We start from the raw sequence: 27,359 nt of genomic DNA on the forward strand, positions 1-27,359 counted from the left end.
CTCTGAGGTCCTCCAGAATCTAAGACCACCCACCACAGAGACATGAGCTACTGCTGTGGCCTGTCCCTATGTAGGAGGGGCACCGAGGTGCATGAAGTCTCTGAACACTCTGGGAGAACAGAAAAGCAACTGGGCTATTATAGTCCAGGATGCTGCACCCAAGATGCCGGCTGGGAGAAGAGCCCTGGGGCCTTGACCCACCTGGCATCTGGTCTCCTGTCTGTAGGTACTCGAAACTGTCTGATCCCGCCAACTGGCTGCACATCAACACATCCAATGGGCAGATCACCACAGCCGCAGTCCTGGACCGAGAGTCCCTCTACACCAAGAACAATGTGTACGAGGCCACCTTCCTGGCTGCTGACAATGGTAAGTCCCACTCCAGGGAGGCCAGCAGTACCCAGAGAGCCACAGAGAGGTCTAGAGGGCTGGGTGGGAAGAAGTCTGTACAGGCAGCCATGACTATCTAACACTGCCTCCATCCTGTGCTGTCCCATCATGCAAACCTCTCCTCGGCAGAATGGGAGAAGCCCAATGCTCGGGCAGGTATGTCCCTCGTGAGTGATGGCAGGCCTGTGAGTAAGCCAGAGTCTGTGTCCTCTATGTTCTGACCACGGCCATCCTGTCACTCATAGCCCACTGAAGGCCAGGCACCTACCTGGAGTCAGAAGAGACCAGCAGAACTCACTGAGGGCCTGGTGTCTCGGCAAAGCCCTGCCTGGCAAAGCCTGTTTCTCAGTAGAGGTCACTTCAGCTGTGGGATAGCAGCCAACAAGCATGAGAGGAGTTTTCTCTCACATTAGGGAGGTCTGGAGCTATGGCTCAGTGATACAGCACTTGCCTAGTATGTGTGAGGCTGAGTTCACTCCCAGTCTGCACAGGGTCAGGGGAGAGGAGGGGAGGGGAGCAGAAGTGAGGGGTACCCAGATACATACCTTTATCCAGTTATTCAAGAGACTGAGACAGAAAGATCTCGATCTTAAGAAGCCCGGGTTACAGAGCATGTTCCAAGCCAGCCTCAGGAACTAAGAAAGCGAAGTCTGGAAGTTAGGGTGAGATTTGATAACCAGACCCATTCCACTCACAGCCATGTTCACGCTATGCCACAGCCTGGTCCAGGATGAACAGCCCAGGTGTCATGATCACATTCTGGCAAACGGGAAGAGCAGCAAGCGTGCAGTGATCACCCATGTTCTCCTGTGGAGTTCCAGGAAGCACCACACCAGGTCCCTGCTTAGACTTAGGCACAGGGCCACATCTAGCTGGAAATGTAACCTGCGGTGGACAGCGATCATCTGAGCTGACACTTAGGCTTCTCGTTCTTCTCTTAAAGAGAATAGAGAAGGCAAGGACAGAGGGAAACCCAGGCCATTTTAGTAGCAAAAGAAGAGAGCAGCAAAGATGGTGGGGGAAGCCAGGAAGGAGGGGGAGTCCCGCTCTCGGGAGGAACATGTACAAAGGCCCCAGGGAAGGGCTGTAGGGTGGGTTCTTTGGGAGAACAGAGCAGCTGAAACCCCAAGAGCAAGCACTACTGTGGCCCCAAAGCTGATCCCATAGCAAGTGAAAGGCTGAGAAACCTCAACCATAATCCAACTGGCACCCCCAGGCCCTGTGCTCTTTGTGGTCCACAAAGTTGGCTGTACAGGCACTGGAGAGATGTCTCAATAGATAAGAGGGGCTGAGTGCTCTAACAAAGGGCCAGGTTCAAATCCCAGTACCCACATGGCAACTCACAACCGTTTGTAACCCTAGTTCCAGAGCTCTGATAGAGACATACAAACAGGCAAAACATTCCTACACACAAAACTAAAAATATAAATACAAAAATAATTTTTAAGTTAGCCGCACAGCCTGTGATGGGCACCCAGCCTTGCTGGGAACCATTTTGTAGAAGAGAAGGCATTCTCCCCTACAGCAGATGACATATGAACTCCAGTCAACATGTGGCTGTGTGCCTCGCTTAGGACTTCACGCCTGTCTGTCCTGTGTATGGTCCTGTGTATTCACCCCTTTCTGTCCCACAGGAATCCCCCCAGCCAGTGGCACCGGGACCCTGCAGATCTACCTCATTGATATCAATGACAACGCACCACAGCTGCTACCCAAGGAGGCACAGATCTGCGAGAGGCCCAGCCTCAACGCCATCAACATCACCGCAGCCGACGCCGATATGGACCCCAATATTGGCCCCTACGTCTTTGAGTTGCCCTTCATCCCCACGACAGTGAGGAAGAATTGGACCATCACCCGCCTAAATGGTGAGCCCACCCAGCAGTGCTCTAGCCACAGGCAGAACCAGGAGCTAAGGATCTAGGGTCCAGCCCCGGATCTGTCACCAATGAATAGTAGCTATGGAGATGGGAGATCGTTCCTGCCTCCCGGACTGTTCACACACAAGGCTGGAGAGATAGCCCTGTTTATCTGTGTCTCCACCACAAAGCTGTTTATTTGTTCCTAGTGCCTCCCTGTTCTAGAAAGAGCCTAGCTCGACCGTGCTGGCAGCCATTGCAGGTTGACTGGCCCCTGGAGACTGCAGCCCTTGGGAGGCACCTCTCCTGTATGGCCAGTGCTAGGAGCCTTACACCATCCTAGAGATGTAATGCCCATTTATGCTTCCACCAGCAAAACTGCCAATTCTTCAGGCCCTTGCCCACAGGACAGGGTGTTGCTTCAGTAAGCAAAGCCACTGCTGTCCTCTGCCTCTGGGCTCCTGGCGGAGAACCTCCGCATGCTCACTGAGGTCTGGGTTTTTGCTCAATGACTTTGCCTTTGTTCTTTGGGGGAGTTGGGGTTTTTTTGAGGGGGAAGGGGTTATTTGTTTGTTTTAAACATCTATTTATTTTACATATATGAGTACACTGTAGCTGTCTTCAGACACACCAGAAGAGGGCATCAGATCCCATGACAAATGGTTGTGAGCCAATATGTGGCTGCTGGGAGTTGAACTCAGGACCACTGGAAGAACAGTCAGTGTGCTCTTAGCAGCTGAGCCATCTCTCCAGTCTGACTCACTTTCAGTTCTGATATGGTTGATGTTTTAGCTTTGTGTGTCACTGTATGTGTGCAGGTACACATGTGCAAATGTGTGTATGTGTCTGCTTAGCATGTTGTGATGTGTGTGCATATGTGTACATTGTGTGCATGATGTATGTACATGTCTCTCTGTGTGTCTGTCTATGTGTATACATATGTGTGTATGATGTGTGAGCATGAACATCTGTATGGTATGTTGTGAGGCGTGATGTGTATGCATATGTGTACTTTGTATGCATGATGTATGTATATGCACATGTGTGTGCCTGTGTGAGACCACATGGTATATTGTGATGTGTACATATGTGTACATTGTATATATGATGTACATACATGCGTGTGTGTATGTGTGTGTGTGTGTGTGTGTGTGTGTGTGAGGGGGCGGATTTTTCCTCTCAGTACCTGCCTGTGGAAGTCCTTCCTTGGGAAGGACAGCTGCCCATTGGCTGCATGTTGCTGTTCCTCACTCCAGGTGACTATGCCCAGCTCAGTCTGCGCATCCTGTATCTGGAAGCAGGGGTGTATGACGTCCCCATCATCGTCACGGACTCTGGCAACCCTCCCTTGTCCAACACATCTGTCATAAAGGTCAAGGTGTGCCCGTGTGATGAGAACGGCGACTGTACCACAGTCGGCGCAGTGGCTGCAGCTGGCCTGGGCACAGGCGCCATCGTGGCGATCCTCATCTGCATCGTGATCCTGCTAAGTGAGTGCTGGCAAGTGTTCTGTGTGTGACACCTTCTTCAAGTGGGACCAGAAACAGTCCCACTGTGGGAGGAGGTGACTGACCCTGAGGCAGAGCTGGGACAGGTGTTCTCCTCTGAAGCCACAGGGACAGGGATAGAGGATAGGAACGTAATCAGTGCCCATGTAGAATGAGTGTAGCTACCAGCCAGAGAGGGAATGTCCCTTCTTCCACGAGCTCCCTCCACATGTCTCCTCAGGTGACAGGAGACACCAGCTGCACAGCTGTCTCTCTGGCCACTCGATCTGGCAGAAATTGGTCCAAGGTTTCTGGTCTCTTCTTCGATGCTCGCAGAGTGGACCTTCTACTCTCTCTCCAGTTCCCTGTCCACAACTTGGGCCACATCAAGAGGTCCCCTGGCTACCACCTTGTTCTATGGTTGAAAGGAATGCTATCTGTCACTTGCAGGGTCTGAGCCTACACTAGCTGCAGTCTTTCTTATCCCAGCAATCAATCAAACCACTTGATCAAACTGGCCATGCTTCAGACAGCCTGCACCCCTTCCCTCCACATGGGGTTCTGTCTGTTGACACTCATCCTGCCCTCCCTGTGCCCTGGAGTGCCTGACTGGCTCCTCAGTCACCATGTCTAACTGTGGAGAGATGGCAGAGGCTGCAGGGAGCACACCTGGAGAGACACCTTCATGATAATCAGGGTCCCCTGTCTCCAGTTCACAGAAGCCCTGCCCTCAGAACCCAGCCAGTAACAGAGGCCTATCCGGGAGGACCATGCAAAAGCTCCCAGAGACAAGAAGAATGCCTCAGACAAGTGGCCAAGGCAGGCAGCAAAGGAGGCATATCCACACATAATTTCTTATTTTGCACCCGAGTTCTTTAGATAAAAGGACCTCTGGGATCCCTTCCCAGTCAGCCTTCCTTCCTGGAATGCATATACATACATCATGCATACAATGTGCACATATGCACACACATCATGTATATATATATATATATATATATATATATATATATATATATATACCTGCAGACACACACATGTGCATACACATACATCATGCATACGATGTGCACATATGCACACATATCATGCACATATATGTACACCTGCAGATACACACAGACACACATGTGCATATACATGCATCATGCATACAATGTACACATATGCACACACATCATGCACATATATGTACACCTGCAGACACACACACATGTGCATGTACATGCATCATGCACACAATGTGCACATATGCATACACATCACACACCTATCCTGGTGTGTTCCCAGGAGTGGCAGGGACCCTCTGGACGTGCAGAATGTGACTTCCACTCACCCTGGCCTACCACTGGAGGCCCTTTCTGGGCTGCCTCCCTCCCCAGTCTTCTTCCATCATGGAGGCATCACCCCACCATGGCTCCTGCCTAGAACATGGTACCCTAAAACCCTCCTTTTTGCCTTCTGAACCCAAAGCCTCACCTTGCAATAGTTCTGAGGAATGATGGTCTCACAGCTCACTGTCTCTGTTGTCCTCCTGACCATCAAGTAGTGACATTTGTGCTCCATCAGCTACGATTGTAAAGAAGAAACTAATCCAAAGGGCCGTTTGCAACCCCAGGTTCCACATCTGTATATTCAATCAACTGCAGATAAAATATTCACAAAGGGAATTGCGTAGCAGGGACTGGGAGAGATGGCTCAGTAGTAAGATCACTTACTGCAGAGGCATAAGGACCTGAGTTCAAATCCTAAGGCCCCCAGGCATAGCCATGCACACAACTGTAACCCCACTGTAAGATACAGAGACAGGATCACTGGAGCTCACAGATGTTCAGTGACAGAGCCAGTCTCAGAGGAATACAGTGAGGAGGGAAAGATCAGAATGCAGACATCCTCCCGTGACCTCCATTCTATAGCTGGGACTTAGTATGCACATGCATGTGCATACACCTACTATGTAGATGAACACAGAACACACACACATCCAACCATCGTATGTCCATGAGATACCTGGGCATGCACATACAGTCACAGCATGGCTCCTCCTTGCACATATGCACAGCCGTGCCCATGTGTGCACACACAGTTATGCCCATGTGTGCACATATGCATAGGCATGCCCGTGTGTGCACACACTGCTCACAGCGGCTCCTCCTCTCACAGTCATGGTCCTGCTGTTCGTTGTGTGGATGAAGCGGAGGGAAAAGGAGAGACACACAAAGCAGTTGCTCATCGACCCTGAGGACGACGTGAGGGACAATATCCTGAAGTACGATGAAGAGGGCGGCGGCGAGGAGGACCAAGTGAGCGAGTGTCCCACGGGCTCAGCAGGGCTCATGCTGGGGTTTTAGCCTTACGTGGCTTGTCCTATTCCTTATGGAAAGGTAGGGCTTTCCAGAGACACAGATCTGGGCACAAGCCGTTGCCTCTCTGCCTCTCCCACGTGTGTGCTCAGGCCTGGGCTGACTGACCTCATTCTCTCACCAGATCAGATACTCCCTCTCCAGCCACCATCCCAACCCACTGCTGTCCTGTGCCCTAAAGGAAGCAGTCCAGAGTCTTCTGGGGGTCACCAACACCCACCTACTGAACACTCCCAGTGGGGGCTGGGGCTCTCTGACCAGGATGGATCTCTCCTACACAGAGCTATCTCAGCCGGGCAAGGAGGACCCAGCCCTTTTCTGTCAGCACTAAAGGTGCAGGTGGCTGACTGCCCAAGGTTGCTGAGCTGCAGTCAGGAGGGTCACTTGTAGGGGGCAGGGAGAAGGTTCAGGCCCCCACAAGGCAGCTGGCAGGTATAGAGTCCATGGTGGCCCTGAGGTCAAGCAGGTCTGGGGCAAATGGAGAAGAGGCAGGTGTAGGGGATAGAATAGGACAGTTAGTGCGCTTGGAGAATGACACAGTGGCACCTTCCGGGCAGATGACAATACTGAGCAAGGGTGTTCTCAGCCCTCTCCTGTTGCCCTGACTCAGTCCATCTCCATCCCCAGGACTATGACCTCAGCCAGCTACAACAGCCAGAAGCCATGGAGCATGTGCTGAGCAAAACCCCTGGTGTGCGGCGGGTGGATGAACGGCCAGTGGGAGCTGAACCCCAGTACCCAGTCAGGCCTGTGGTGCCACACCCAGGAGACATTGGAGACTTCATTAATGAGGTATGAACCTTGGGAGGACTTGAGCAAAAGTGTCTCCTTTAAAAGTAATTCCTATCACACACACACACACACACACACACACACACACACACACACACTCTGGGGAGAGGTGGCTCCGACTAGGTCTTGAGGCCAGGCCTGCCCTCCTGCTGTGGTCTTGAGCACATTAGCTCCCAAGTCAGCTACTTTTAGGAGGCCTAAGACTCTTGGGAGGTACTCAGTGGGAATTCGGGGCCATTTGGGCCCCTCTGTCTACAGTGGGGTGACAGCAGGAAGAACTGTTCTCAGGAGAAACTAAGCCAGTACTGCTGTGAATGGTCTTCCCAGCCCACATTGCAACCCTGGTAGCCAAGCGAGCTGTCCTGCATGTCTCCGCTCTCTCTGCCACCTCTGCTCCCTGTCCCCATCACAACGCAAAGGTGGAAACCCAAGCATCCCACAGAGCCCTTTCAGCGGTTGGCTGCATTGAAGACCCAGCAGCAAGGCCTTCATACTGTGGAAAAGCTTGGTCTCTTAGAGTAGAGCCAGGAAAGGCTGCATGTCACACCACACCCCTCCCTCTTACAAAGTCTTCAAAAAGGAACCGAACAACCCCAAGACAGCACAGTTTGGGGTTTGTTTTGGGTTTGGGTTTGGGTTTGGGTTTGGGTTTGGTTTTAGTTGCTTGTTTTTGGCAGGCAGAGGCCTGGAACCTAGGCTATGAACCAAACCTACTCCTGCTCCTAACCCTAATTCTAGCCCTAACACCAGCCCAAACCACAGCTATCCTCGTACTAGCCATACAATAGCTGTGACTCTAACCCTAACCTTACAAGCCTATCCTTAGCATTAACCCTAAGCCTAACTCTGAGCCCTAACATTAATCCTAACCCAAACCTAACCCTAATGCAAACCCCGGAATAGCAGTAAAAGCCCGACCTTAAGTCTACCATTAGCCCTAACCCTGGCCCCAGCCCTATCCCTGAGCTTCATCCTAGGCCTAACCCTGATCCAACCCTAACCCTTGGTGGGACAGAACATTACTCACAGCCCAGCCCAATCCCCAGCCTTATTCTTGGTGGAGTTGCCAATGGCTTTGAGCTTCCTGCCCTTATGCTCTGTACTGTCGTTGTTTAGATTTATATATTTGATTTTATTTATGTGTATGAGGGCTTTGCCCACATATATGTCTGTGCACCATCTGTGTACGATGCCCACAGAGGTCAGAAGATGGGGTCATCTCCCCTAGAACTGGAGTTTTAGATGGTTGTGAGCGGCCATGTGGGTACTGAAAGAATAATGAGTGCTCTTAACCACCGAACCATCTCCCCAGCCCCTGTGTCTGTCCTTATTTGGTCCTCGGAAATATCCTACAGATAAACACAGGCAGCGATTATTGAGTGCCTACTGGATGCAAGGTCCTGCCCTCTGCCCCGCTTCCCGCCCCACCTGCTTGCATGGGCTCTGACAGATCACTGGGCTGACACAGCACACACACCTAACACCCCATCTCTGTGATCTCCAGGGACTCCGAGCTGCTGACAACGACCCCACCGCACCCCCCTACGACTCCCTGCTCGTCTTCGACTATGAAGGCAGCGGTTCTACTGCGGGCTCTGTCAGCTCCCTGAACTCCTCCAGCTCCGGGGATCAAGATTACGACTACTTGAATGACTGGGGGCCCCGGTTCAAGAAGCTGGCGGACATGTACGGGGGTGGTGAGGAGGACTAACCGACCTCACCACCAATGTGAGAAGGGCACTGGAGGCGAGCAGCAGAACTGAGCCGAGGTGCCAGCGCTGTCTGGTGTCAAGAGGTCCCTCCCCGCTGCCGTCCCCCATGTGGAGCTCTGCAGTATGGACATAGGCCACCGGGCACCCACCGTCACTGCGGCATCTCGGTAGCCACAGCCACGTACCGCGAAGGGAGAGCCAGAGGCACAGCCCTAACTTGAATTTCTTACCACAAAAGCACTGTTAAAACAAAACAAAAAAAAGAAAAAAAAGAAAAAAAAAAAAGAAAACAAAAGTGCCTTTTGGTACATGACAGATTCCCTAACTCAGGAGTGACTGAAAGAGGAGAGACAGCCCGAGACCCCCACCTCTGTCCACCCTGTCCCACAGCCCCAGCCCCACCTGGTATCTTCTGAAGGCCGACAAGCAAGGAGTGGGAGACAATGTGTCTTTTTTTAAAAAGCCTTTTATTAAGAAAAAGAAAATAGGTAACTTGTTTGCAAAAAAAAAAAAAAAAAATAGTATGGGGGTCCAGATCTCAACAGTTTTTCTTATGCACAGCCGGGGTCTCCTGGGCCCTTTAGGCTCCCCAGGGCTGTTAGGTGAGGATCGGTCTTTCCAGCACCAAAAAAACAAAAACAAAAACAAAAACAAAAACAAAAACAAAAACAAAAAATCACTGGGCTAGCCTAACCCCATCAGCAGAGCCACTTCTGAGTAGACTCGGCTTTCACCTGAACTTGTGCCCTGCCCCAACATACTGTATATAGCTGGAGCAGGCGTGATGCCTGGAGACCTTCCCGGGAGCTCTCACCTCTCCACTTGGCCACTTCTGTGCCCTCAAGCCCACCATAAAGCCTCTCTCTGGACCAGCTGTCACCCCCAATACCACCGAGGTCCCTTTTTGCTTTGGTCCAGGACAGTATGTTGTCTAAGAAGCCACGGCATCCTGCAAAACCCTGGCTCAGCCCTCCACTCTTCAAGATGAGACCCTGAGGGATCCTGTTGAAGGCATAGCAATCACAAGCTCCCCTCAATGGAACCCCTGAACGCTCTCAACACCCTCCCCAGGCTATGCAGATGTCAGAGAGCAGAGCCTGGCTAGACTCTGGCAGCTGCTTGGCCACCCTGGAACCCGTTTAACCTGAGCTCCTCCTGCCTGGTCCCATGAACTGCTATGGATGTCAGGACCTACCAAGTGTCCGGCGAGATTATCTTGCTGTGCCACGTGACCACAGATGCTCTGGCCTGAACCCATGTTTCTGTTGCTCTCTGGAGCTGGCAGGGCACTTTACCATGGCAGCTTGACAGCTTGACACAGGGCAAACTGGGCAGGGCGACCACTTCGGTAGGACAGCAAATAGGCTGTGTACAAGGACCTACAGGAGTTGGCAAAGCTACCCCTTTTCACTGGAGGGGAAAACAGACCTAGGACATCCACATGTCTGGGCCCGAGAGAGCCCTGGGATGGGCAGAAAGGCAGGCACTGATGGGGCATCCTGCGCCGAGTGAGTCTTCCTGGCTTACCCCATGCTATAATTCACTCCCCAAGGAAGAGGCTGAAGAATGCTGGTGGCTTGGGAAGTCTTGGTGTCCGAGTCTTCTTAGGGAGACGACAGAAGTCCCAGCATTGATGAAAAATAAGTTTCTTCTAGATCGCTAACCCATATCTACTACTGGGGGCTGGGAGGGTTTCAAAAGGGCTGTGGGTACCCAGGAGATCGCATGCTCCCTAGCCAGAGGCCTCTAATTCATGGCTCCTCTTGGCTTCTTTACCCCGTGGCTAGATCCCCCCTTTCCAGACTGCTTTGGCCTCAAAGACACACCTGAGTGAACTCGCGGGTGCCCAACTCGTGGGTATGACCCATTGGATGTCAGGGTTCTTTCCCAAACCAAACCCATCCCCACCTCTAAACTCCTGGACTTGAGCTGGGCTGCAAGCTTAGCTGTGTCTACTCTCACTCCTCAGACAGCTGTCCTAGGAGGGGGGATGAATAGGGGCCTCTGTAGCTTCCTGGGAGTCCCCCTGCCTACAGCAGGCCAGGGCAGCAGAGCTCATGAAGGGGTTGGGAGGGCTGTCCTATGCAAATTGCTCAAATCGGCAAACAATTCGGGTGGTGCTGAGCTTGGCATGGCCACTGGTGGGATTGCTGTGGGTTAGGGCTGGGGAATTGAGAATTGTTTTCTGGGTTTGATTTTAGAAAACCCAAGAAGGTTCTTGGAATTATGCATATGTTTGGTAGGCATTACCATGCCAAGAACTCACCTGAAATCCCGAGGCTTTCTTAAAAGCCTGGGATGGGAGGTACCAAATCCATCAGTTACCTGAAGGCACGTCTCACCTGCCTCCGTCTCCTTCTCCCCACCCGCAAGGCCTCTGTCACTGCCAGGCCCCTGCAGGAACATCCACGGGGTTTCCTAAAAGCCGAGTAGCTTGTCTCTTTTACCCTACACCCCAAGCAGCCCCTAGGGCTAGAGGAAAATCGGGTTTTACACATCCCCAGACCCATCTTGGGACTCTGTTCCCAGGCCAACAAGTTAGCATTAGCCAAGCATACAGTCAGTGTCAAATGTTTCTCTTCTGTAGCTCGTAGATACAACGCGTCTGTGGTCAGGGCCCAGCCAACCTAGGCTGGTGGCCAGCTCTGTGCAGTACGAGGTTGTGGTTGGCTCCTTTAAGGAGACACCTACACCGCTGAGTGGCTTGGAAGAACTCCTGGCCATGGTCAGCCTCGGTCACACCTGACTCCCGGCCAGCAGCTTCTCTCTCTCATGTCTTTCAGCCAATCCAAAATGCTGGGTCTCCTGCCACCAAAGTGTCAGAGTAATGGCCAAAAGTCAGGCCCTCAGAGATGCCTCAGTTTCCCCATAGTGAGTATGTGGTCTGTTGAGATGACACCTCTGTGCTCTCTAAGGTAAACGGGGGGGGGGGGGACTCTCTATTTCTACCCACACTGAAAGGCAAAACCAAAAACTCACAGCAGAATTACCCAGCACAGAGCACCAGGTGAGGTAGTACATAGACCGCAAACCTAGCAGGCTCTGCTACACCAGTCGGCTGGTGGAAACCACCTCCGTATACACCGGGGACGCATCTTGCTTTTCCTTCCTCTCCTGTTCTCCATTCTGATTTATTTTCTGCATGTTTATTTTTGAAAATGGACAAATGTGCAGCAGCCCGCATGACTGTGGTTGTTTCGGGAAAGATACCGGAGTATGACGCGTTCACACTGCAGCTCTGGGTGCCATGCGGTGAGACAGACGTTCCAACTGTTTTTGTAATCGTCAACAGCACAAATATTTTGTATTGTCGTTTGTATCATTTTGTACCGGAAAAAAAAAGGAAAAACAAACAAACAAACAAAAAAAAACAAAAAACAAAAAGGGAAGTGAGTTGATGTTTTCGATGTGTTTTTAGTGCCAGGCAGTCTTGGTTCCAAAGGGAACAGCAGCTTTGCGGAATTGTCGTGTTCAGGAATGGAGTCGGGCGTTAGCACGCTGCTCCAAAGGAGTAAATAAAGTCCCCTTTGAAGTAGTCAGGCTCCCGACTTGCTTGTGTTCTTCCACAAATTCTGGGATCTGACAGCGCCGGGGCTGTGGGCAGGTGACCAGAGGGCAGGTAGGTCAAACACGGAGTTAGACATGCTCCACAAACGCCCCTGTGAGAGCACAAGAGAGTCCACTTAGATTGAGAGCAGTTTGTTCTGCCGGTTGTCAAATCCAGGGCCTCTTATATGCTAGGCAAGCGCTCTGCCACTGAGCCATACCCCTTGCCTAAATTTAGAATTCTCACAGGCAATGTGTGGCAGGCAAGAGTGGACTGGGCTAGGGATATGGCCTACCTGCCACCCTGCCTTCCTGCCCTAGCACTGGTTGGTGTGCAAGGAAGCTGGGGCTTACACATAGACAGGTACTCCAGTCTGCATGTGGCCTCTTTGCTAAGCACTCCTGCCCCAACATCCCTTGGAGTTTTGAACGGGTTCACTTTGTAAAACAATTTTAAAATGTGTCTTCTGAGGGAGCTTGTACAGGCTGAGGATAATCTGGGATGAGAATCAGGTCCTGAGACCCATGGGTAGACTATAGGAGAAAATGCATAGCCCATGGTTACTGTAGATTATTTCTACTGCCTTAGGGCATAGTCAAGTCTGTCCTAGAGTACCAGCACACATGTGTGCATGTGTGCACACACACATATACTTGCATGTACACATGTATGTACACAAGTATGCACATATGTATACAATGCCTTGTGCAAACACATATAAGTACATGCACATTTATGCTCACCTGCATATATATAGGTGTGGGACCAGCACATCATGTCAATCACACCACTACTATTAGGACTTAGATGGCAGACATGCCCTATAGCAGGGATATGGTCTAGTACGACTCTGTCAGCTTCCTACCAGCTGGGACTGTCACTCTTGGTCTGCAGAGAGCAACTTCAGGAGCCATGTCCAGGCCTTGTTCTCTGTGGCTTTCAGAGCTTTCCAGAATGATGTTCTATGAATGAAGATGCTCTCTCTACCCATCCTCACAGACTCCAGTCCCATCCAAGGACTCTAGAAACTCACCACACACACACACACACACACACACACCAGAAGGAAGGGAACAAGGACAGAGACAAGTACAGCCACATCAGGCTCTTCAGTGAGCTCCACAGAATCAGCCATGGGAAGCTGGAGGCTGAGAGAGAAGCACATGGCCTCCCTGTGGCCCTTGGTGGCCAGGCAAGGATAGGGCCAGCAGAGGTTTCCGACAGCTTCCAGCTCTAAATGACACCCACAGAGTTCACTAGAGCCACCTGTCTGGGGTCTGTCCCCACACAGTATAGAGACCTTAGCAAACATACATCACACACCCTTTACCAGAAGGACAAAGTGTCACGCCAAGGGATGCAGCAGGCACCAATCTAGAAGCACACAGTGATTCAGCCAGACACCAACCTGCTGGGCCTGCTCTTGAAACTGGCAACAGACAGAACTGTAAGAATTTAGTTCCAGTCTTTTCGTTACAGCAACACAGAGACCACCAGCACAGGAGGCCAGAACACCATCTACATTCCTGATCCTCATCTCTTTGAGACAAACACCAACAGGTATCCCTCCTTGGAAGAAACCAAGTGTCCCAGGCCCTGCAGACGAGGTGCCCTGACTACCTCTGTGACATGCCTACATAATCTTAGTCCCCAGCTGTCCATGAGCCACTAGTGGCTGCACTCAGAGGTAGATGGGGATTGTGGGCTGGACCAGGGTTAACCAAGTGCTTAGATGTGAACTCTTGCTACGGCCCAGGCTTCCTGTGTGTGCCAAACCTATAGTCTGCTCCAGGAAAGGGCCTGTAGTCCCGGGCCTGATTCTGGCTGGAGACCTGGCAGGGCATCCACTTCAACTCTTCCTCAATTTGGAAAACTAGGGTTTAGCCACAGCAACCCACACCTGACCAGTATAGCAAGGCTCTTTGCCAACAGCTCAATAAGGGTGAGACCCCAGCCAGGACATATACCATGTTCCTCACAGAGGAATCACCAGTTAGCCATAAGTGAGTCTCTTCCACTCTAAGCCCCTGACACACCAGCCTTCCCAGCTAGAGTCCCCCTCGGCATCCTAGACCTCAGCTAACATGTGACTCCACGGGGCCCGCTGGGGACACGTCACCTGCCTGGGTAGCACAGGATCCTCCAAAGCAAAGGACAAGACTCTCCCCCCACCCCACTCCCAAGAGCAGACTGCCTGTCACTGATGAGAGAATCAACGTGTTTTTTCCCTGAGAGGCTCACAGTGAGCACAGGCCACATCCACACCAGCAGCTGTCTGTTTCAGGATGGACACCTAAAGCCCATTTCCTAGAAGCACAAGTGGATCTGTAACTCAGGGTGTCCCAGACCTCGGGCTCACCTGGGTCTCTCTCCCATGCCACACTGGCATGCCTCTGATCCCCCCCTGTGGGTTCCTTAATTGGCTTTGGGTCAAAGTGACCCAGTCATGTGTAATCTCCCTGCTAGCCCAAGTCAACAACAGTTCACACCTTCACAGCCACACAACTGTATCTTGCCACATGAACCCACAGAGGCTGGACCCTGACTGGAGAGAGAGAGCTCAGAGTCTGAGAACCCTGCCCCACCAGGATCAGCTGCTGGGTAATGACACCTCAGACCCAACCCCCAGACCAGTTTCTCCCTGAAGATGTAGCCTTCTAGAGCAGAGGGCTCAGATGGGATACCCAGCAGGTCAGCGCCTTTTCCGTCTCTAGGAAAAGGTCATTCTTCTGACTGGAGATCAGCCTTTGCTTGGGTACAGGTTTGCCTTCGCAGAGACTTGCATGATAAAACATCACTCACACAGTTAATTGCGGTGCAGCTGATAATCGCAGGAGTAATTAGCCACATGTAGATTCTGAGGGTGCTGAGCAGCTCATGACATTTACAACCAGGCGACTGCTCTGGCTGGGAAAGACAATGGGGCACACACTCCAACAACCAGCTTCCTGGGGTGCAGCCACAGGACGTAGATTGAGTTGGAGAATTTGGTGGGGACCCTCTCCCAGCTCTGGGCCACAGACAGAGTTTGGGGAAATGACCCGTGAAGACCTGCTTAGGCCTTCTAGAAGTCCAGAGACTCTTATATCTCCTTAGACAAAAGTTTCTGTCCTCTTCGGCCAGAGCCACCAGCTCACAGGTCTGCACTGGGCACAGCTTCCCTACCTGTGGGATTGATTTCAGAGGCAGCTATCAACAAACAGAAGTGCAGCATGTGTGATGGAGGCCTGCCTCAGCACATACACTGACCTGCATGTGTATATGCATACACTGACCTACACATATGTGCACATACATTGACATGCACATGTATACACATATATCCACATACACATGCTTATACATACATTGACCTATACATGTGTACACATACACTGATGTGCACACATATAAACATACACTGACATGCACACATATGATATGCACACATGTGTACATATACACTGACATGTACACATACACACACAGCCTGTGTACACATGCACACACACTCTCTGCCCTCCTCAAGCCTATCACAGGCTGTTAGGCACTGCACACCCACTCACACACACACACACACACACACACACACACACATGCACCTGAGCTCCCCAGCTTCTCCTGCACCAAGAAAAGCAGAATGGAGGATCAGAATGATTTCCCATCCTATTGTGGCAGGAAAGCACTCTGGCTGGCTTGAGATGGCAAAGGCAGACTGGGTGCCATTGAGATGGTATGGACACTTCTGGCTTGCCAAGGCTGTTCTACATCAACTCCTGGTATCCAACATGGAGGCCCCTAAAGAGCTTTGCAATACTATAGACACAGGGTGATGCTCAGTCCAGAATGTCCTCGCTGAGCCTGACTGACTGACTGCAAGGTCTCCTAAGTGCTGGGATTACAGATACAAGTCAGCACATCAGTGTAACTCACCAGTCTTATACACAATCGGATGTGTGTTTATGAGTGTCTTAGGGTTTTGCTGCTGTGAACAGCCACCATGACCAAGGCAACTCTTATAAGGACAGCTGTTAATTGGAGCTGACTTACAGGTTCAGAGGTTCAGTCCATTATCACAAAGGTAGGAACATGGCGGCATCCAGGCAGGCATGGTGCAGGAGGAGCTGAGAGTTCTACATCTTCATCTGAAGGCTGCTAGCAGAATACTGGCTTCCAGGCATCTAGGATGAGGGTCTTAAGCCCATGCCCAAAGTGATACACCCACTCCAACAAAGCCACACCTTCTAATAGTGCCACTCCCTGGGCCAAGCATGTTCGGCTGTGTCCCCCACAGTCACCCATGGCCAGGTCCCAGAGTCAATGCCGTACTTGCTGTCACGGAGACTCCTTGTCCCCAGACCACTGACCTCTCTGAACAGGACACCCCTGAGAGCTGCCCAGGCGGCCATGCACAGCGTTCCTCACTGTGCTTCCCAGTCTGAGAACACTCTAACCGTTTGTTTCCTACACGCCTGCTGAAGGACACCTGGCCGCCCCCAGTGTGGGGCACTAATGTCTCAACCTCCCTGTGGTGAACATCCACCTGCAGTGTCTGCTGGTACAGGACTTTCTCTGGAGTGACCTATGCTTAACTTCCCAGGAACCCTCCCTCCATGCTGTCCCACAGTTCTGGAACTCACACAGAGCTGCGCTCCTCCCATTTAATCATCTTGTCCAGCATCATTCTTCAGTGTGTAAAGCCATCTTGCTGAGGCCCCAGTGGGCATTTCCTTAGTGGTCAGCGGCAGCCAAGCACTTCCTATGTAAGCTTGCTGCCATCAGTACATCTTCTCTAGTGGCATGGCAGCATCTTCTCTAGTGGCTTTTCTGCTCTGATCTTGTCTTTGGTGCTCCTCTTTATGGTCTGATATTCAGTGGCCTTCAAACGCATCTCTCCAGCCCTCCGTGACCCCCTCTGGGGCACACAACGCTACTCAGATGACATCAAATTTTTGTGTGGTGGCCCTCTGAGAAGTCTTTCCATTTTCGCATTTCTGGAAGCCTTTCACCCACCTTTAAAAAAAAAAAAAAGACATTTCATTGGGTAAAGCCCTGAATTGTTCTCTTTCAATGTTATCTTGTCTTTGCTTGCACTTCTCCCAACAGAAATCCCTTACGCGCCTTGCTATTGCTCCCCGTCCTATTTCACACGTCTGAATTTGGGGTTCATCAGATTTGAAAAGCAAAGCCAAACCTCTTGGAGCTGTAGAGACGGCTTCACAGCTGAGAGTCCAGTTCCCAGGTCCTCATGAGAATTAGATATCCCTGACTTCCTCAGGCAGCTGTGCCTACCTCCCCAGACAGACGCAATACACATAATTTTTAAAAGGCAGCCTCTACTGTTATCCAAACTTCTTTTCCCCCCACCCCCGTTCTGGAAGCTGCCATTGTCCACCTGGAGCTGCCCAAACACGGCCTGCTTTATTGTGAGAGCGTGCTGGGTGCCTCGAGACTCTGGCCCTGTCCACTCCCATCTGTCTTCACTCTCTCACCCGAAGAGGCAGCTCCTTCCCGATGTTGCACTTCTCAGCTGGGAAGGCTTTGTGGAAGCCCTTGCCTGACTCAGCCTGCTCTCCATTTCTCCAACACTGAGATTTCTCAATTTCTTTGTATCCCACTTTGTATCGATTTCTTTGTATCCCACTACACCCATCACATTTCTAGGTCGGTTTTAATTGGCTGGTTTTTTTTCTCCTCACTGTGGATGTTTCTGCTTCTTTGAGCTCCAAGGAACTCGGGTTGGTGACCCAATTCAACTTTTCTTAGGTAATGGATATTTTTATGTCCCTGTAAATTTTGGTATGGGACACTTGAACATCTTTAGCCCTTTGACTTCTGAGCTCCGGGATCCGTTCCACCAATGGGGAGGAGCTGAGTAATGGTTATATAGTGTCAACTTTGCAGGATGATCTAGGGAAACCTAGATGAACCTTTGGGCTTGTCTGTTGACAGGGTTTCTAGATCAGGTTAAGGCAGCAAGATCTGCTCTAAGTGTGGTAAAACCACCCTATGAGCTGGGTTCCTGTAGTGAATAAAAAGGAGAAAGAGAGCCCAGCATGTATGTGTTTCTCTGTTTTCTGACTGGATCCAGCTGCCTCGAACTCCTGCCGCCACGACGTGCCCATGATGCCATGATGGAGAACACCTACAAACTTTAAGACAAAATAAACCCTCTGATGTGGAAACTTCTGGTTTCTTTAGAAAGTCAGTATAGTATGTCAAGTGATGTTCTGCTGCGGCACACAGGGGAAAGTGTTTTGCTAAAGCAGACAGACACGTGGAAGGACACATGAAGGAACCAACAGATGGTGAACCACGCTGGATGGTACTGGTATGCCTTACCATCATTTCATGGTCATCATTTGTTGTGACTCCATAGAGAGAAACACATCAAAATGTCTGGTGATGTGCTGGTGGCTTCTTGCCGCTTCAGCAGACTCAGGCCGACTGGCAGAGTGACGTCAGCTGATACAGACTCACGTGGAGCTTTGCTAAGACAGTCTCATGTGGTGAGGCCAGACCTGCGGGAGGACATGTGATGTTTGGAGGGAGTACAAACAGGACCCAGTGGACAGTGAAGGGGCTTGCAGAGCTAGTCTTCGCCTTCACTGTCACCGATCTTCCCTTCGTTGAGAGAGGCACGGCAGAGAACTTCTGTCCCAGCTGGTCCTGGTGGCTCCTCCTGACTTGTGTCGATTCAGCATAGGCCTGGCTGTTTCTGGTAGACTGTCCCGCCACTGCTGCTAACCTGACGTGAGGGAGCTGGACGGCTGAGATATTCCTGAACTATTTTCGAGTGGACTGACCACCTGCTGCTGACCTGTGAACTGAACTGCTGATTTCCTGACAATGCAGATTGGATTTGCTCCTAAGACCAATTTCAAACAGGTCCATTTCCCTGTATCATAATGACCTTACTTTTCCACTACCACAGGGGTGGGCAAGATGGGAGGTTAAAGTGTTTAAGAACCCTGCTTAAAAGACAACAACTCTCTTCTACTGAAATCTGTTTTTGTCACATATTTCAGCCAAAACAATGAGAAGAGTGAAAAATAATCTATCACATCAGGAACTTGTGCGAGTTTGTGTGTGTGTGTGTGTGTGTCTGTGTGTGTATCTGTCTCTGTGTGTCTGTATATTTGTGTCTACGTGCCTTTTTGTCTACATGTCTGTGTCTGCATGCCTCTATGTATGTATATGCATGCACATATCTGTATATCTGTTTGTGTCTGCATGCTTGTGTGTCTGCATGCTTGTGTGTGTCTGTGGATCTGTGCATGCCTTTGTGTTTGTGTCTGCATGCCTGTGTGTGTATGCTTGTGTGTCTGATTGTCTAAGAGTGTGTGCATCTGTGTTTGCATGCTTGTGTGTGTATGTGTGCCTGTATACCTGTATGTTTGTCTGCATACCTGTGTCTCTCTGTCTATATATGTGTGTCTATGTGTGTCTGTATCTATGTCTGTGTGCCTATGTCTGTGTGTCTGTGAATCTGTGTCAGCATGCCCATGTGTCTGCATCTGTGTATCTGTGTCTATCTATGTCTATGTGTGTGTCTGCATATCTGTGCCTGCATGCCTATGTCTGTGAGTCTGTGCTTATCTGTGTCAGCATGCCTGTGTCTACATCTGTGTCTCTGTGTATCTGTGTCTATGTGTGTCAATGTGTATGTCTGCATGCCTATGTCTGTGTGGTGTCTGCACGCCTATGTCTGTGTGTCTGTGTATCTGTATATCTGTGTCTCTGTGTATAAATGTGTGTGCCTGTGTATCTATGTGTGTGTACTTAGTGTGTCTGTATGTCTGTGGAGGGTGACAACTTGTGAACAAACCACTCCTTCCACCATGTAGGTCCCAGAGTTTGAACTCTGGCTTGGGGCAGAGACACCTTTACCCACTCAGGTACCCTCTCTGCCTCAAGCTGTGGGATCTTACTCCTTTGTCAGGCATATACTTTTCCAAATCTATGGTTTGCCTTATTTTCATGAGGATATCTTTTTAAAGCACATTCTAAAAAGGAATTATGTTCTGCTTTATTTTTAGCCTTTCTCAATGATACAACAATCTCAAGACACCAAGTAACATGTCACTTTTCAGAAATAATTACATTTCACAGAGAAATTCAATGTGTCCACTGTCTCCTCTGTCTCCACTATTTGAATTGTTTATTTTGGATCAGTAGATGCCACAAATAGGCTAAGACTAAGAAAGAGCAGCAAACAGACACAGAAACCAAAGACCCAAGAATACAATGGGCTGGATACTGACAGCCCTGCACATGGTGGCCATAATTACTCAGAGCCCTGTGACGCATACAACCTGCTGCAGGTAAAGGACTAATGACCACAATCAGAGGTTCCCCACTCCGTCATAAAATACAACCATCACAGGTCTTCTCAGCTACTCTAAGCCCTCAGCTACTCTAAGCCCTCGTCTACATTTGAATTTCTAGTCCAAACTGCGGTTCTGTAAGAGTTCGAGGCGCTGCTCCATCTAGGGCAGTGGCTCAACTTTCTTAAGGCTGCAACTCTTTAATACACGTTATGTTGTGTTGACCCCCTCCCCCCCCCAACGCACCATGAATTTATTTTGTTGCTACTTTGTAACTGTAACTTTGTTGTTATAAATTGTTGTAGCTGAACTTTGTTACTTTGTGGGTTCTTCTTTTGCCCACCCTTTATCCCTTACACCAGATAGGGAGAAAAACAAGGGTAAGAGGGACAGAGGAATTAGGAAAATCCCTGAATCTAATTTCTTTCCTTCTGTTTCTTCTTTGACCTTGGCTACTGTTAGGACCTAGGTGAAATGTTAAGGCCTAGGTCACTGTTACCTGGACAGTCTGCCATCATAAGGAAACTTTCTCATGTGTTTCTGCTGTTCCTGGGAAACTTTCTAGTGTGAAGATTGATTACATATTTTATTATGTTCTGTACCCTTGGAAACCAATCAAGATAGAAGTCAGAAGAACTGTTTTGTATAGTTACTCACAATAAGCTGGACCTGAACAAGCCACCCAGCAGTACTTCCTGTACATGTGTGTAAGTTTTTATGATATAAGCTGCCGCTGGGATGGACCCCAACAAAAGAGATATAAGAAACTACTTAAAATAAGACTTCCATTTTGAGTAGTAGTCAAGTAAAGTTTAAGGTCCCTGGGAACTGACAACCAGAAAGAGACATGTGCCTGGGTAACTGACATCCTGTTTGGCAAGTTAAGACATGAATGTTAGACAAGTCCCATCCTGGTAGACAAGTTAAGATATGAATTAGACAGGCAAGTCCCCTGCCACAGCTGACTATCCCAACCAATGGAAGCAGGATAAGTATACAACAAAGCCATGTTCCTAAGGAAGTCCTCTATCCCTAAATCCTGATTGGTGAAATAACTCAGCACAGAAGTTTGTGGATTTGGGACTTAAAACCCCTGTAGGACCTTAACTGAGAGTCATGGTTGAGTTCCTGACTCTGGACCCCAGTCCTGGGGCATATGCTCAATAAACTATCCCTGTCTGACTGATTTCAGTACTTATGTGGTTTGTGACATAATTCCTGGACCCCAATAGTAACAAACTTCAACCAACTTTCCTAAACAACCAGCAACCACCCACCCTGCCTATGGAGCCCTAGTATTTACATAGCTTCTGAAAAGTTCCCAGAATGCCGAATGTCACAATCACAGAAACTATCTGCAGCTGGCAAAACCACACGAGATAATCAGTCATCCGCTCTGGACAGTCCGAAGCAGCCCCACATCCCACACCTGGGGTTAGAACGGAATCACATGCTTATATTTCTGTGTTTTTTTTAGAAACCAAAATTCCAAAATTATCACTATAAATTATACTGTGAATGTCTGGCATATCATGATTATCTCATATATAACCCCTGTGGGGTCTCGACCCACATACTGAGAGCCACTGACCTAGGGGTTTGGGCGGATCTTCTCAAACCTGGCCTGAGGATCCTGTGATACGCAGGTCTCTGGGCATGCCTTTGGGTGGTTATCTTGGTTTTACTGAGGCCCCAAAGTGGGTGGCATCACTCCATGCCTGGGATCCTGGACTAAAAGGAAAGAGGGAGCTAAGCAGTAACATGCACTCACTCTCTGCTTCCTATGGTGGTCAGCTGCTTCAAGCTCCAGACATCTTGACTTGCCTGTCATGATGGACTGCACCTTTGAACTGTGAGCCAGGATAAACCCTGTCTCCTTGAAGTTACTTCTGTCAGTTTTAGCACAGCAACAGAAAACTATGTATGATCTTACACAGCCTTCACTCCATGCATTCTATAGTGCTCTTGTTTGGGTGCTACTGTTAAAAGCATGTTCCAAGTTTTCTAACCATTTGTTCATTCATCCCTGGTGTGCAGGATTACAACTTGACTGCAGGCCTCAAGTGTGGCACGGGGCTCACACATTGCCTCAGCCAAGCATCTACAAGGTGCCTGCATTTTCCCAGCCCTCAACCACGTCAAATTCAATTCTTACTTCTTCCTCTACAAATTGCTCTACATCTTCTTTCTCGTCTCATGCCTGATAGGAGCTGCCAGTGCCTTGAGACGGAGTGCTGAGAGCAGAAGTCTTGTGCCCCCATCCTTAACAAGAAACACTTAGCGCATTGCCCTCTCTCCCTTGACATACAAATAGCTAAGCGGGGGGGCTGGGACTACTCCTGCTATGCTGCTGGGACCGAGTATTAAGTAAGCTTATGAACCCAACTGTGGAAGAACCTGGGAGCGAAACCAGCAGTGCAGGATCATCTCACCTGGGCATAGGCATGAATCTTCACTGTGGCTGTCCTGAGGAGTGAACACAGAAGGGAAATGAAGAAAGTGAAAAAGTTGACTACACCCATGGAAAGTCAGTGCCCTTCACATACATGGCCAATTGCAGGCCAGGAAGCCAAGAGACAAGAAGTGAGACCATAGGAACCTACCCCACAGACCCACTGCCCTCCACAATACCCAGCCTCCACCCTCAAACTTCAGGTCTCATTCTTCACACTGCTCAACAACATACGCTCTGTGTGTTGAACTGTGTCCCCTCCCAAATGTAATGATGGTATCCCAACCCCAAACATGCCTGTATTTGGAGATGGGGGTCTTTGCTAAGGCAATTAGGCAAACATGATGTCGTTTGGGTATCCTTGATTAGTGTGCTGACAGAAAGAGAAGCCTTAGCACAAACAGATACATATCCATGAGTTCAGAAGGAAGACAAGAGAGGGTACTGTTCTGTATGCCCACGGCCACCACAGAAAGCCTGGAAGTCAACCCTTACTGCCTGGACCTCAGGCCTCTGGCCATCCTGCCAAGACATCTGTCCATAGTCTGTGTCCTTGATCTCTACAGCTGTTGATGAGGACATCAGAGATGGCAATGAGGGGGAGTCTTCAGGTAAGCCTACCTACCACCTGCAGCCAAGCTTACAGGGGCATCTGTCTATCATATACTCTATGCCTGCCCTCTGACAGTTTATAGGATAAGGCCTGGAATGGGAAAAGCACAGCTCTGGTGTCCTCTGGGTGAACAGAACAGAGGACTGGCCCCAACTCCAGTCCAGGAGGGGGCCTGTGCTTGGTTAACTCCTAGATTCGGAAGGACCAGAGAGAGACTCAGAAATGGGAAAAACAGGCATGACAAGTACAGATAAATTTGTTTTTAATAAAGGAGTTAATTTTCTTTCAATCCTATATAAAACAATAGCAATTAAAAACTTCATTTCTGAAAGTAAAATATTTACATATTAACAAGTAACTGTGCAAAATTTACATGAAAAAATGGAAAGACAGGGATTTCCTAAAAGATAAAATGAAAGGTGTAACAGTTCTTGGGTGTCGTAAAAAATACTGATCAGCGTTCAGTTCACACGTGCGAATTGAAGTCTAACATGAGAATCCACACGGAGAAAGCCAAGTATTTACAGTCATAAAAGTACTATCAATAGACAATTTAATACAATAACCTCTGAAAATATAAAGAACCAATTAGTATATTTGTAATAAAAAAATAGGTACAAAGAAGGGGCTTTGCTCTGGACGCCTGTAAGGTTGGCCACAGCTTGCATACAGTCTCTTAGCAAAATAATTATAGTTTACATAGCCATTTTATGTTATGTGCCAAAAATTATGTACAATTACTGACAAAATACACCAACCATTTCCAACACTTGATCCACACTGAGAAACAGTCTGTTGTTGATTCTTCTCAACTCTGATTTTATTTCATCTAAGTCTTCACTCTGAGCTAAAAACACAGTGCAAGTAAAATATATTTACGCTGAAAAGGTTCTCATTTCCTAGGCTCTCACTTCCTTCCACTTACAGCTTCCAAACTGCAGCAAAAAATCGTATTTGTACAGGTGCTGCATCCCGGCCTGCACCCCGGCCTGCGCTGCAGAACGGGACCCTGCTTGGATCTTGTGTTCCTGGGGAGCTTCATGTAGAAGGGAGGTAAGGGACAGGACAGGGCAGGGGTGGGGTGATAAATAGTCTAAAAAATCAGTTTGCTTCGCCAACTGACTGCTACAACATAAAGTAAGAGATGAGGTCATCAGCTGTAGACATACACCTAGTGGGTGAGTCAGGATGAGCTGAACCAAAACGCACACAAGATGAGCAACTGCTAATTATTTGCTAAGCGCTTCCATCAGTCTTTAAATATGGCTTGTTTGGCAAGAAGGCCACTCAGCCGAGGATGAGCTCGGGTCAGCTGTCCTGTGAGAGCTCCCACAGGCCTTTGTGTTCTCTCTGCTGCAGACACGGTTTCTGCCGCACTGAAGAGCTGATTTATAAACAGGAGTATAAAACTGCTCCATTGTAAAGAGGTGGCTGTTTTTAAACAATATCCCATTTGCTTGTTACAAAAAGGTGTAATCTGCAAATATATAAAAACGTCCGCAAGCATCCCATCAGAAACGCCGGCTCATCCTGTTATTTAAGGAATGCTTTGTAGAGCAACAGTGAATGGCTTGTCTCACGCTCATTTTCTAAACAAAATATGAGGTCCCTGAGGTTGACCCGCGTGATTCTTTGCCGTGTGAACTGTCTGGGGGTTCCCACGCCGGAGCCGCCTGGGACTGCTGCGCCTGGGCCTGAGCCCTAGTGGGGAGAAAGAAGAAGACGTGCATTAGTGACCATAGAACAGTTAGGAGGGAGGAGGAAATTCAAGTATCCCAAAGACCCTGGCTTTGAGGAAACAGGCATGGCCAAGTTCCTTCCACAGTTCTATTATTTAAGTCCCTATGCAGGGCAGAGGCCCCCCCACTCCCCACTTTGCAACACACTCAGGATACCCACCACCTCCAATGTCCCCATAAGCTTGACCCCGAGTAGGAGAGAAGGCTCTGAACACATAGCCCCAACTCTCCATATCACACAACTCTGCCCAAGAGGCTCAGGTGAGGGGACCAAAGACCACACTTGATGCCACACCTGGGACCGTGGCATCCCTCCATGGCTGACAGAGGCACTAGGCCTGAACTCATGGGCGGGGCAGGCTGTTGGTCAGCTGGAGAGGCCGACTGCTCAGCGGTCAGGACGGTGATCCACGGCCGAGGGAAGGGGGCTCCCTGCTCCCCTGGCTGGGTCTTGCTGCAGACCCATTCCCTAGGTCACCACAGCTATCCAGGGAGCTGAGCTCACTTCCTTCCTGCTCAGAAATAGGATGTACTAGGGCTGGCTTTTGGCCACTAAGCAGTGGCATCCAGCAGCTGATCTCACTGCCTCCATCCGACCCCTGCTGGGCTCAAACCACAAGATCCCCATGGACAGATCTCTTCTCACAGAGAACCAAGGTGTGTCCTGCTGGTTAAATCCATGCATATTCAAGTATACAAACTGCAGTGGTGTCCTGACTGTGCCTCCATAGTTGAAGCTTAGGAGATGGGTACCACCAGTGTGCCTACATGACCTGGCCAGTTTCTTCACGCATATGACAGTCCAACTGAAGATAGGGTACTTTTCCTCAGATGCTGGGAGCCACCACTGTCTATCTGTGGCCCTGGTCTCCACCATCACCTTGGCAGCCATGTCCTTTTGGGTAAACAATCTCCTTGGATGCTGTCGACAGCAACAGTAATGTTTCATCCTGAGATTAGTGGTGCCTCTTAAAGGGCCGCAGCGAAGATGTGCAGTTAGTAGGAATGAGGGAAGCTGTTGGTATCCCAAAAGTCACCTCAGGCTGTGCTTGGTCCAGCACACACATGAGCTTCCTTCAGGAGGTTCTTGGTGATATGGAAAGGAGCAAAAAGCCAGTTTCTGGGAAGAAAGCCTGTAGAGGAGGAGGTTTCCTGAGACCGGCAGAGTCCACAGGTCCTGGAGCTCTGGAGCAGGCTGAGGTCCAAACTATCTCTCCATTTTCAGTAGTGAGCGAGCTTCACTCTTCATGCACTTGCTATTCCTGATCCAAATCACTGTGGCTACAGGCCCAGGGGAGAAACTCAGACGATGACGTCGTGATGCCCAGGCCCACTGAGACCCGGCCTGGGCAGCAGGATGTGTGTGGCCAGTGTCCAGGCTGCATCTCATGCCTCTACTTTTAGGTTCAACAGCCAAGAGCAGGGCTGGGATGGGCAGGGAACACTCAGGCACAATATTTAAGAAATGCTAAAAGTTAGAAATTGAGACACAGTATCAACCTGGCACCCACTTTCTGACAAGCAAGTACTGACACTAATGGGGCCCAGAGAACTTCAAGTAGGCACACCAACCTGGGCTTCCAACCCAGTGGGACAGGTGTCACTCCTCAACCTGAGGGGTCAGCAGTCAGGTGAGGACAAGACACAGATTCTCCATTGTGTGCTATAGGCCTCATGAGCAACAGGATGTGAGTCGGTTGTAAAGCCAAAAGTGCAGGCTGAGGCACAGCACAATGAACACTATACTCACTCAGGCTTGGCCACAGCAAGAAGAGCCTAACCCTCGGCCTCAGAACTACGGCCAGCTGACCTGAGTAAATAGTCCTCAGAAGACCATGGCACCCAAGTGTGCCCTAAACCCTCTTGGGCTATGGGAACACACACAGGTCATCCACGGACACACACGATGGCGATACCAGGAAAATTCTCACTGGTACATGAGTCTGGGCCTCCTGGGTTAGACTGCTGTGGCTACCCACCTGGTCCCATCCAAGGCTATTGAAAAAACTAAATAAAAAGGTGAGTCTAGCCGAACAGTGGTGGCGCACGCCTTTAATCCCAGCACCTGGGAGGCAGAGGCAGGTGGATTTCTGAGTTCG

The 27,359-nt window shown here is 49.7% G+C and overlaps 2 protein-coding genes across 2 annotated transcripts in view; one reads left to right on the forward strand and one right to left on the reverse strand.

Annotated features, from left to right (window-relative positions):
- Positions 1 to 12,138, forward strand: part of Cdh4 (cadherin 4) — a 459,219-nt gene extending 447,081 nt beyond the window's left edge. Inside the window, exons 11-16 of the mRNA XM_021192528.2 lie at positions 227 to 369; positions 2,025 to 2,258; positions 3,506 to 3,739; positions 5,900 to 6,039; positions 6,727 to 6,891; positions 8,396 to 12,138. Coding sequence (XP_021048187.1) covers positions 227 to 369; positions 2,025 to 2,258; positions 3,506 to 3,739; positions 5,900 to 6,039; positions 6,727 to 6,891; positions 8,396 to 8,602 — 1,123 coding nt within the window. The 3' untranslated portion in view covers positions 8,603 to 12,138. The remainder of the gene's footprint in view (positions 1 to 226; positions 370 to 2,024; positions 2,259 to 3,505; positions 3,740 to 5,899; positions 6,040 to 6,726; positions 6,892 to 8,395) is intronic.
- Positions 12,139 to 23,766: 11,628 nt separating this feature from the next.
- The window catches only part of Taf4 (TATA-box binding protein associated factor 4), a 61,864-nt gene continuing 58,271 nt past the window's right edge, over positions 23,767 to 27,359 (reverse strand). The window contains exon 16 of the mRNA XM_029535761.1: positions 23,767 to 25,222. Coding sequence (XP_029391621.1) covers positions 25,055 to 25,222 — 168 coding nt within the window. The 3' untranslated portion in view covers positions 23,767 to 25,054. The remainder of the gene's footprint in view (positions 25,223 to 27,359) is intronic.

This window comes from Mus pahari, chromosome 3 (assembly GCF_900095145.1).
Source record: "Mus pahari chromosome 3, PAHARI_EIJ_v1.1, whole genome shotgun sequence".
NCBI classification, from domain to species: Eukaryota; Metazoa; Chordata; class Mammalia; order Rodentia; family Muridae; genus Mus; species Mus pahari.